The 12652-nt window shown below is 42.5% G+C and overlaps 1 protein-coding gene across 1 annotated transcript in view; it reads left to right on the top strand.

Annotated features, from left to right (window-relative positions):
• The first annotated feature begins 300 nt into the window (after positions 1–300).
• LOC130417972 (NACHT, LRR and PYD domains-containing protein 12-like) overlaps positions 301–12652 on the top strand; it is a 33376-nt gene continuing 21024 nt past the window's right edge. The window contains 9 exon segments of the mRNA XM_056743858.1: positions 301–430; positions 599–759; positions 943–1053; positions 1209–1319; positions 1451–1508; positions 1872–2076; positions 4740–5108; positions 5111–6058; positions 6061–6502. Coding sequence (XP_056599836.1) covers positions 707–759; positions 943–1053; positions 1209–1319; positions 1451–1508; positions 1872–2076; positions 4740–5108; positions 5111–6058; positions 6061–6502 — 2297 coding nt within the window. The 5' untranslated portion in view covers positions 301–430; positions 599–706.

Below are 12652 nucleotides of genomic sequence, written 5' to 3'. Positions count from 1 at the left end.
GGACAAATAACGGGTCACGTTACCGTCGAGCGACACGCTGACTCTAATAACGACTTGATGAGACACAAAGACGAAATATCAGTGATCTGATCACGACTGTTGTGTTAAATGTTGTACCTGGATTCGCTTCTTGTGTCTCCTGCGCTCCGCCATGATTTCTAACTTCTGTGTTCGCTTGACGTGGTCACGAGCGGAGTCGGGACGGGAAATCTCGCGATAATACGAAGAGAGCGAACTGTCGCTTCTTCGCGTGATTTATTTCCATTGCTTCAGGTGACAGGTTAAAGTGAAACTATTAGACTCCATTTTGCGAATACGTGGAAAAGTACGTGAGAGGAAATTTATCGAAAAATATAACCATAAAAAGTACACAAAAGAAGATTTCTGAATGATTTTCTAGGCGGAATTAAAGCTCAGCAGCTCTACACAGGTGAGAACTGAACTGTCTGCTGCGAAACACTGACATCAAATTTCACTCTCACGAACAAAACTCACAACATTAATAAACCTTTCAAACTATCGGCAGCAACAAAACATCCAATAATAGTTGTGAATATTTTATACAGCTGTATTTGAAATAACGTTAATGTTTCCTCAGCGTACAAGAAACTCCAGACACTAAAACAACAACATCATCACAAACAAATACTTTTGTGTGTGTGTTCAGTTTCTCTTCCGGTATAAAATCAACATTTGATCTGCTGTCATGAGCTCCAGAAAGAGTCTCTCTGGAGAAAGTGACACAAACACAATGAACAGGTGAGAGAGTTATATAAAATAGATTTAAGCAACAATTAACATAAATTCTTATTAGTTACTTTTTTACATTTCAGTTACTTCGATGTTAATTTGTAATAAACAAAAATAATTTAATAGTGATCAATAGTACATTTATAAACAATAAGGAGTTGGGCTTTCACATTATTATTGTTGTTGTTTTAGTTTGACTCGTGGAGAATCTCCTAAACCCAGCTGTGTGTCTATGAAGAGTGATCGATCTAAAGATCTTCCAGTTAACTTTAGTTCAGGAGACTGTGAGGATACAGATGTGAGGTAAGGATAGTGTGATGATTTAGAGGAATAAATCAATTCATCAGTCTGTATTCTTTGAGCCAAACTGACTTTTACTGCGATGTTTTAGGTTTTAATGTATTGTTAAATTACAGTAACACTACAGATGAATCAATCTCAATTTGCTAATGTTTTAGTTTGACTCGTGGAGAATCTCCTAAACCCAGCTGTGTGTCTATGAAGAGTGATCGATCTAAAGATCTTCCAGTTAACTTCAGTTCAGGAGACTGTGAGGATACAGATGTGAGGTGAGGATAGTGTGATGATTTAGAGGAATAAATCATTTCATCAGTCTGTATTCTTTGAGCCAAACTGACAAATACAGTTATCCATGTGTTTATACTGTCGTGTATTAATGTATAATGTTGTTAAATTACAGTTCCACGACAGACGAATCAAAGGCTATTAAAGGGAAGCAAATCAATAATATTTTCAAGGTAGGCTTGTTTAAGTGTGTGTGTCGGTGTGTCTGTGTGGGGTTTAAAAATATAAAAAATGTACCTGTCAACTCCAAACTTGTCACCAAAATGGAGGTCCCCATGGGTATAAAAGCTTACAAATCCTACAGAACAATAATTTTAGAAAATCTAAAAATGCTCAAAGTTTTTTATGATCTTTAGGTTTAGGGGATAAAATATAAAGTTTGTACAGTATAAAAATCATTATGCCTATGTACTGTCCCCACGGAGATAATAAACCAGACGTGTGTGTGTTTGTGTCTGTGAACACAGCTGACATTTTGCTTGAGAATATTGTCTGCACTAATAAGTAAACACTGTGTGTTTGAACAATGATTTCAGGAGGTTGAGCAAAAACTCATCTCTCTGATGAAGAAAGAGCTGAAGATCTTTAAAAGTCTACTGAGTTCAGATTACCCATCATGCTCTGAGAGAGAAGTGGAGGATGATGAAGATCAGATCAGAGTCAGAGAGATGTTTCTGAAGATCACCCTGAACGTCCTGAAGAAGATGAAGCAGACAGACCTCGCTAACAAACTACAGACCAGTAAGAGCTCTCAGTCATGTGACTATTACATCACTTTACCTTCAGACGAACAGATGCAGTTGCCGCGTCCGAAATCTCATACTGTGACAGTACGTACTGAATTTGAATAAGTTCCTACCTATCTGCTGTTAAAACAGTACGTTCTATATAGTATGAGTGGGAGACGTATGACTATATTTTGGACATACTGCGTCAAAATAAAAATAAAACATACTGCGTAAAACCAAAATCTAAAAATATAATGAATTAAAAATTTGGGTTTGAAATCCTGGACAGAGGCAGATCGCACAGATAAAGAAAGATTGTTCCCTAATCTAGGACCGCCCACTGCAAACACACGATCGCCTTTTTTCTAGTTCTTCGGTAAATTAGTTTAATACTCTTTGAGGATCGCAAACATCTAGTCGACCTATTCACATTAACAAGATCAGATAAATAGCAGGGGAACAAACTTTTCAGTGACTTTAAAATTATGTTTTATTATCAAAGTTCGGGAGGAGATGGAGCATATAATCTGGTGAATAACAGAGAAAACGCTTTGTTGAATAAAGAGGATAAAGGAATCTGCATAAAGGAGTCGAACTGTGAATGAGGCCATGAGGATCAGCAAGCTAGAAAAGGAATGTAACGAGCGAGGCAGGACGAGAGCCGTGAGGGTACGACACCAGGCTGGTGACGCTAATGATAAAGAGTGTCAGCTGTGCGTTGCACCGGTCTCGCATCTCTCAGGGAGGAGATCGGGAGCAATTCCTATTTATTATTACACAAAGGTAGGCATTTTCCCTCAAAACGATACATTGTTAAGCATAGCAGGTCAAGTATACCAAGTAATATTAGAAAATGTGCTCCTACAGTAGTTTTGCAAAAGTCATTATGAAAGATTTGTAATTATCCAGGGTTTGACCAATTACTTGTGCTTTTGTTGTTGTTGTGAGAGGAATAAAGGATGGCATTTCTCATGTCAGATTCTCATCGCAGTTTGAACACGCTTTACACGATGCCTCTTATGCATGCACTGGTGACAGTTGGTCGGAGGCGATATGCTTTAATAAAGTTTAAAGTACTGGTGCTTTACTTCAGACATTTATTAATCCATCAGGTTTGTATGGAATACTGACGTTATGGCTGTGTGATGTTTGATCCTTAAATTTATAGGAACCATGAGTATTCTAGACTATTTTTACTAAAATCCTTGCTTGTGGTAATGTATTGGGGGACAAGGACTAAAAAACTTTTAGCCTATACACTCCTATAGCAATTGCGATATGTTTTGAAATAAGAAGAGGAATTGGTTGCTACCCCTGTATCACCCATACTTAAAGTATTGTTCCCTTACACCTACAAATATAGGTACACTATAATTACCTAAACTTACACTGTAAATTTAGCTTTACTTATGCAAGTCTTTTCAGATTGCATATCTGGTTGCTACCCCATTATTACCCGAGCTTAAAATATTGTTCCTTTATACAACACATAGGTACACTACAGTTACCAAAACTTACACCGTAAATTCAGTTTACTTACGCATTTCTTTGCGGGTTGTAATCTAAAGTGTCACCACTGTGACTTTTGTACATCGATGACAGAATTAAAGTATAATATTTATTATAAACTGGTTTATAATAAGGTGATAGTCTTTTGTACTGCAATTCTTTTACATATAAAGTTTTTATTATGAATGTTCATTTGACATTAACATAACAAAACAAAAATCTTAAAATAAACTGGAAGTTTTAAAAGTTCATAACCCTTTTAAACATTAGAAATGTCTAATGAATGTTCTTAAAAAAAAAATTGTTAACTGGGTACTTGACGACAGAACTTAAAAATCTTCTGTTCTAAATGAAATGTCTTCAGTTCCTGAACTTTACATTTGCATTTGTCCTGTGCTTGTTCGTACTCTGTTTTTGCCAAGTCTAGTCTAACTTGCCTGTTTGATTTGTTGCATTGTACGTACCCTATTGGATTACCCTACCTTGTTTGGACTACCTTTCCCTACCCTGATGGATTACATTGCCGTGTCTACCTGTTACCCTGTTAGTACATTGCGTCGTGTATATTATTTAAGTCTGGTTACTGTTTTTACAGTAAGTCCTAGTTTAAGCTTTGCTATTGTTTTATCCCCCACGTGGGAAGTGTTTATTTTCAGTTTAGTCATTTTAGTCCTGTCTGTGTTTTTACCCCATCGCGGTTCTTTGTTTTGTTATAAATAAAAGTCTTGTTTCGTGTACTACCGCTGCCTGCGCTTGGGTTCTCTCACACTTTCCGTGACAGTTAAGCAAACTCAAAAATAAAATCATTAAAACCTGTAACATCCTTTCTTCTGCAAAACACAAATGAAGATATTTTGCAGAACTGTGAAGACATTTCTCAAAATGTATCACTATGTGTTCCACAGAAGAAAGAGTCATATTCAGCTTTTGAACAACATGAGTGAAAAATTAAGACAGATTTTTTTTGTTTTACTTTGTTATTCTGTAGAAACAACTTCAAAAAGGCTAATAATTACAATAATTATAATCTGATGATTTTAATTTCACATCTAAGGATTTTAAACTCAGTTTTAAAGTTTTGTGAAACATGATGTGAGAGAATGTCATGTGTATTGAAATGAGTTCAAACTTTAGATTAACAGTTGGTGTCTCGTCTTTACACAATAGAACTTGCTCCTTGCCTGAAGAAACACAAATCCAGACTAAAAGAGAAATTCCAGAGAATGAATGAAGGAATCTCAGCTCAAGGAAGCTCAACACTTGTGAATGAGATCTACACAGAGCTGTACATCACAGAGGGAGGCAGTGAAGACATCAATAATGAACATGAGGTGAGACAGATTGAGACAGCATCCAGAAGATCAGAGACACAAGAAACACAAATCAAATGTAATGACATCTTTAAAGTCTCACCTGAACAAAACAAACCCATCAGAAGTGTGCTGACTAAAGGAGTCGCTGGAATTGGAAAAACAGTCTCTGTGCAGAAGTTCATTCTGGACTGGGCTGAAGAAAAAACAAATCAAGATCTTCACTTGATATTTCCACTTCTTTCAGAGAACTGAATCTGATCAAAGAGAAAAATATCAGTCTGATGGATCTTCTTCATCAGTTCTTCACGGATACAAAAGAACTGAGATCAACAGACTTTGATGATTATAAAGTTGTGTTTATCTTTGATGGTCTGGATGAGTGTCGTCTTCCTCTAGATTTCTCAAAGAATCCGAGTTTGTTTGATGTCAGAGAATCAGCGTCAGTGGATGTGCTGCTGACAAACCTCATCAAGGGGAATCTGCTTCCTTCTGCTCTGATCTGGATCACCTCTCGACCAGCAGCAGCCAATCAGATTCCTCCTGAGTGTGTTGATCTGATCACAGATGTACGAGGATTCAATGACCCTCAGAAGGACGAGTATTTCAGGAAGAGAATCAATGATGAGAGTCTGGCCAACAGAATCATCTCACACATGAAATCATCCAGAAGTCTGTACATCATGTGTCACATCCCAGTCTTCTGCTGGATTTCAGCCACTGTTCTCCATAGAATGTTGAGTGAAGCAGAGAGTCAAGCACAGATCCCCAAGACTCTCACTCAAATGTTCACACACTTCCTGATGTTTCAGATCAAACTGAAGAGTCAGAAGTATGATGGGAAATGTGAGGTAGATCTTCAGCAGGCTAGAAAGAGTCTTGAGTCACTGGGAAAACTGGCTTTTCAACAGCTGGAGAAAGGGAACCTGATCTTCTATGAGGAGGATCTGAGAGAGTGTGACATTGATGTCAGAGTAGCATCAGTGTACTCAGGAGTTTGTACTCAGATCTTCAGAGAGGAGTTTGGACTGAACCTGGGGAAGGTGTTCAGCTTTGTGCATCTGAGCGTTCAGGAGTTTCTCGCTGCTTTATTTGTGTTTCTGTCACTTCTTCAGCAAACATCAGGACTCTTCAGCAGATTGAGATCAAATATGAGTGATTTACTGAAGAGTGAAGTGACAAGGCCTTACAGAGTGAGAACGGACACCTGGATCTTTACCTCAGATTTCTTCTGGGTCTTTCACTGGAGTCCAGTCAGACAATCTTACGAGATCTGATGACACAGACAGGAAGAAGCTCTGACAGTAAACAGGAAATAGTCGAGTACATTAAGATGAAGATCAGAGAGAATCTCTCTCCAGAGAAATCCATCAATCTGTTTCACTGTCTGAATGAACTCAATGATCATTCTCTAGTGCAGGAAGTACAAACATATGTGAACAGAAGACATGGGTCTAGTCTTACTGGAGTCCGTCTCTCTCCTGCTCAGTGGTCGGCTCTGGTGTTTGTGTTACTGAACTCAGAAGAGAAGCTGGATGAGTTTAATCTGAGGAAATATGATCGATCAGATGAATGTCTTCTGAGGCTTCTGCCAGTGATCAAAGCATCCAGAACAGCTGAGTGAGTCATTTAACTGCATTTTTATCTCAACACTAAACGGTAAAAGATTAGTTTATGAACACACAGTGTGTAGAGGTGGTGGCGATTGGACAGTAACATTATTCGTAATAAATCATCTTAAATGTGTCATGAGACAATGAGAACAGAATGAGGTGGTTTGTGCGTCACAAGTGTCGTGCCAGAATTAAAACAGAATTACTAGGAAAGCTTTCACATCGCAGGTGAACAAATGTTAGTTTTTTTTCAACCAGTGTGTAAATTATTTTCATTCACCTAGCGTAGAAACGGGCCATCCAATTCGATTTGACCTTTACATCACGTTTCTGAAGACATTGCTGTTGCACAAAATACTAGAGCACTGAAAACTGTCATTATGGTCATCATTATGGTGGTCTAGTGGGTTTAACCACTGAACTAGTAAATCAAAAGGTTGCTGGTTCGATCCCAGCAGCCACCACCAGTGTGTCCTTGAGCAAGACACTTTACTCCATGTTGCTCCAGGGGGATTGTCCCTGTAATAAGTGCAATGTAAGTCGTTTTGGATAAAAGCGTCTGCCAAATGACTAAATGTAAACGTAAATGTAGATTTCTTATTTTGAAGACAATTTTCTCATTAATTGGAGTGGCTGTTGATCATATTTGCATCATATTCATCAGTTTGTTAAAATGCACTGCAATTTTAGATATAAGTCCTTAAATGATAATTGCTTTACATAAATATAGATATTATAAATATGTACACTGTAAATTGAACAGCCATTTTTACGTAGCTAAAAATCTTATCTTGTTTACGTTTCCTTTAGTTAAAAATAGGGTTGTCAAATGAATAATCGTGATAAAGCACATCCAGAATAAAGTTTGTGTTTATACAATATATGTCTGGCGACTGTTCATAAACACATACACATACATGGATATATTTTAGAAACATATAAACATTTATAAATGTTTATGTAATTTAAATTCTTGGTAAATATAATTAATCAAAAACAAATATATATACTGTATTTAATTTATGTGTATGTTTTTGTATTTATACATTTTCATATACATTTATACATTTTTTGTTTTTTATAAACTTTTATTCTGGATGAGCTTAATTGCGGTTAATCATTTTACAGCCCCAGTTAAAACACTAATTTCAGCAGGGTAATGTCTACGATCTGCATGATTACTTTATAAACATAACAGCTGTGGAGTAAAGACACGAGACTGGCACAGTTGTTGGTGAAAACAATCCCCGGAGGGTGATTTATTTCAAAAGACACGTGCAGGTGAAAGTGGATTCTCAGTGAACTGGGGTTTTTCCGTAATGTCCTGTGAAGAGGTTTGTTTCCCGCGTAGGCAATTCAAGTGTGTGGGTGCTCGTGCTTGTAAGGGAAATGTCCGTTGGTATAAAAATCCCGCCAATATTCAGGGGCTCGAATCCTTAAACAAGAGAGAGAGAGACAAAGCATCAGTGTCTTGGAAGTTGTGGAGTTGTAGCTCACTCTTCCTAGTGGCTCTCTCCTTTTTATCACCCCTGAAGATTGGCCACAGGTGCTGGTGATCTGCTGATTTCCTCTGTAACCATGGCGACGCTGATTGGGTGCTGCCTGACTCGCCACACCCCCCCCCCAAGCGTCGACCTGGAGAGAAGAATCTTTTTCCTTGGTACCTTAGTTGTCCTTGGAGGAGAGGGGGGTAGTGACCTTGACCGGGTGGTCCAACCTGACCACATCCTCGACAGACCGTCCGCGTTGCCGTGAGAGACCCCGGCCCGATGTTCCACCATAAAAATGGAAGTCCTGGAGCGCAAGGAACCACCTGGTTACCCGGGCATTGGTTTCCTTAGCCTTGGACATCCACTGTGACGGAGCGTGGTCGGTGACCAAGGAGAAGCTCCGACCCAGGAGGTAGTACCTGAGCTCCAGGACTGCCCATTTGATGGCCAGGGCCTCTTTCTCTACTGCAGCGTAGCGGGTCTCTGCTGGGGACAGTTTCCTGCTGATGAACACCACCAGGTGCTCCTCTCCGTCCTTGATTTGTGAGAGAACTGCCCCCAGTCCGGTATCCGACGCGTCGGTCTGGAGGATGAAGGGGCAGTCGAAATCCGGGGCGTGTAGTACCGGTAGTACAGATGGCACTTCCTGGGATTCGCGGCCAGCCCCGCTCGCCTTAACTCTGACAGCACCGATCGAGATGGTCCTCCCAACTTGTGGAGTGAACTACCACATCGATGTATGCAGCTGCGTATTCTTGGTGGGGTCGGAGAATGATGTCCATCATTCTTTGGAATGTCGCTGGTGCTCCATGAAGCCCAAATGGGAGGACACGGTATTGCCAGTGACCCGAAAGTGTACTGAAGGCCGTCTTCTCTCTGTCCTTCCGCGACAGTGGAACTTGCCAGTACCCTTTAGTAAGATCCAAAGTTGAAATAAAACAAGCTTTTCCAAGGCGGTCCAAGAGCTCGTCTACCCGGTGCATGGGGTATCCGTCAAACGTTGATACCTCGTTCAATCTCTGAAAGTAATTGCAGAATAGGAGAGGGCCGTCCGGTTTTGGAACTATGACGATGGGGCTGGACCATGGGCTGCGATGGCTCGATGACCTGGAGTTCCTTCATCCAACTGATCTCTTCCTCAATGGCCAGTCGGCGAGCCTCTGAGACCCGATAGGGTCGTTGCCGAACCACGACTCCGGGGGGGTTACGGATCTCGTGTTGAATAACTTTCGTACGTCCTGGTTTTCCCTGGAACACATCCTGAAACTGACGGACCAGGGATGTAAGTTCGGACTTCTGCGTAGGGGAGAGCTGTTCTCCCATTTGTACCACGGGGTCCTCCTTTTCTGCGAAGGCGGCCATCTGAGCCGGGCGGGCCACCCACTTCTTTAACAGGTTCACATGGTACAACTGGGCCACCTTCCGTCGTCCCGGCTGCCGGACGTAGTAATTAACCAGGCCCACTCTTTCGGTCACTGTGTATGGTCCCTTCCATGCTGCCAAAAATTTGGAGGTTGCCGACGGAGTGAGCATTAACACCCGATCTCCCGGCACGAATATCCTGGGTTGTGTAGAGCGGTCATACAGGCGACTCTGGGAGCGTTGGGCTTCGGCCAGATGCTCCCTTACCAGGGGCATAACTCGGTCGATCCGGCTCCTCATTTGCTGTACGTGCTCTATGACACTACGGTGGGGCGCTGGTCGTTGTTCCCAGGCCTCCCGGGCCACATCCAGCAGACCACAGGGTTGTCTCCCGAACAGAAGCTCGAACGGGGTGAAGCCCGTGGATGCCTGGGGCACCTCACGAATGCCAAAGAGCACGTAGGGTAGCATCAGATCCCAATCGTGCCTGTCCTCTGCCACCACCCGGCGAAGCATCCTCTTCAGTGTTTGGTTGAAACGTTCAACCAGCCCGTCTGTCTGGGGGTGATATACGGACGTCCGGAGCTGCTTTACCTTCAGGAGGCGGCAGAGGTCCGCCATCAGCCGGGACATAAACGGAGTTCCCTGGTCCGTCAGGATCTCCCATGGAATTCCTACCCGGATAAACGCGCGCAAGGCTGCTGGCCCTGATGGCATCCCTGGTCGCGTACTCAGGGCATGTTCCCCAGCAGCTCGCTGGGGTCTTCACGGACATCTTCAACCTGTCCCTCGCCCAAGCAGTGGTTCCAGCATGTTTCAAATCCACCTCCATTGTGCCCATTCCAAAACATTCCAGCCCAACATGCCTGAACGACTACCGCCCTGTAGCACTCACACCCATTGTTATGAAGTGCTTTGAGCGGCTGGTCCTGTCACACCTAAAAGACTCTTTACCATCCACACTGGACCCATACCAATTTGCCTAACGTAGCAATAGGAGCACAGATGATGCAGTGTCCATGGCGCTGCACTCCGTGCTCACACATCTGGACAATAAGGACACTTATGCACGCATGCTGTTTGTAGACGTCAGCTCTGCATTCAATACCGTAATCCCCTCCAAGCTAATCATCAAACTTGGAAACCTAGGCATTAACAATTCAACCTGCAACTGGATTATGGATTTCCTGACAAACAGGCCTCAGCTTGTTAGGTTAGGCAACATCTGCTCCACCACAACCACCCTCAACACTGGTGTACCACAGGGCTGCGTACTGAGCCCCTTTCTGTACTCCCTTTTCACACTCGACTGCAGGCCTGTGAATGGATCTAACTCCCTCATCAAGTTTGCAGACGACACAACAGTGATTGGTCTCATCACCAACAACGATGAGACTGCTTACAGGGAGGAGGTACGGCACCTGGCCACATGGTGCTCAAACAACAACCTGCTCCTTAACACCTCCAAGACAATAGAGATCATCGTGGACTTCAGGAAGGCGAAAGGAGGTACACACGACCCCATCCACATTAACGGGGCGGCTGTTGAACGTGTTTCCAGTTTTAAGTTCCTGGGGACCCACATTTCGGAGGACCTGTCCTGGACCACCAACACCTCATGCCTGGTCAAGAAGGCTCACCAGCGTCTCTTCTTTCTGAGGACACTGAAGAAGAACCAACTGTCTTCAACTATCCTGGTGAACTTCTATCGCTGCACGATAGAGAGCATCCTGACCAACTGTGTCACAGTATGGTACGGGAACTGTTCTGTTGCTGAGCGCAAGGCACTGCAGCGGGTGGTGAAAACAGCCCAGCGCATCACAGGAACTACACTCCCTTCCATTGAGGATATCCAGAAGAAACGCTGTCTGCGTCGAGCTCGCAGCATTCTCAAGGACTCCTCTCACCCCGCTCATAGACTGTTTACTCTCCTGCCTTCCGGTAGGCGCTTCAGGTGCCTCCGGACAAGAACCAGCAGACTTGGAAACAGCTTTTTTCCCAGAGCTGTTTCATTATTGAACTCTGCCCCCCACTGATTTCACTACCTCTCATAACTTTATCTTAATGCTGCTATTACAATGTTTACATTGCACTACAGGGCTGCCATGCATGACTGAACTGTACCCACCAGTACTTCATGTATCTGCTCTACCGGACTGTTTACACACACACAGCATCATTTGCACTCTATACTGCTCACTTGCACACCAGGAATATTACACTGAATGCTCATTTGCACTAATGGACTACTTTCATAACTGCATTAACTAATCTACTGCACTGTAACCTTAATAACTGCATTAACTCATCTACTGCACTGTAACTCATCTATTACATTATTGCATCTATCGCATAACTAACTGCATCTACTCATCTATTGCACTATAGCTTCAATAACTGCACTAACTCATCTACTGCACTGTAACTGTATATCTGCATCTACTCATGTATTGCACCGTACCTTTAATAACCACATTAACTCATCTACTGCACTGTAACTTTAATAGCTAATGTCTGTAACTAATGCACACTCAAGTCACTTGCACTATTGTATAGTCTATATTGTTATCTGCTCATAACCTCCTGTACACTAATGTTCACAGTAGATAGCCTTCTGTATATATTTTTCATAGTACATACCGATTGTCATATTTTCATAGTACATGCCCATCGTAAATTATTTTCCTAATATTGTATTCTGTATTTATTCACACTGTATATCTGCACTTGCTAATTGCACTTCTGGTTAGACCTAAACTACATTTTGTTACACTGTACTTGTATATGTGTAATGACAATAAAGTTGAATCTAATCTAATCTAATCTAAAAAAAGGAATAGCTCCTTGGCGATGGCTTTTGCTGTGGCCTTCCTCAGGGGTACGGCTTCGGGGTACAGGGTAGCATAATCCACGATAACCAGTATGTGTTCATGCCCCCGGGATGATTTCCGCAACGGGCCTACCAGATCCATCCCAATCCGATCGAAGGGTACCTCTATGATGGGTAACGGCACGAGCGGGCTGGGGGGAGGTTTATTTGGCGCTGTGACCTGGCAAGTTGGACAACTCTGGCAAAACCGTTTCAGGTCTCCATCCAGGCCTGGCCAATGGAAACGATCCCGAATCCTCTGAGCGGTGTTGGCCGGTCCGAGATTTCCAGCTAGCGGGTGTGTGTGTGCCAACTCTAGGATGGGGTTGTAACAAATCTCAATACAATGGAAGGAAGGAGGCGGGAACCGGCAAACATTTAAACATTTAATAAAGTAATATAACAGCCGGCGGCCCCTCACGGACGACCGCCGGCG

The sequence above is a fragment of the Triplophysa dalaica genome, chromosome 3 (assembly GCF_015846415.1).
Source record: "Triplophysa dalaica isolate WHDGS20190420 chromosome 3, ASM1584641v1, whole genome shotgun sequence".
Lineage (NCBI taxonomy): Eukaryota > Metazoa > Chordata > Actinopteri > Cypriniformes > Nemacheilidae > Triplophysa > Triplophysa dalaica.
Note: the sequence above shows the minus strand (reverse complement) of the source record. Positions and strands in the feature narration are given on the sequence as shown.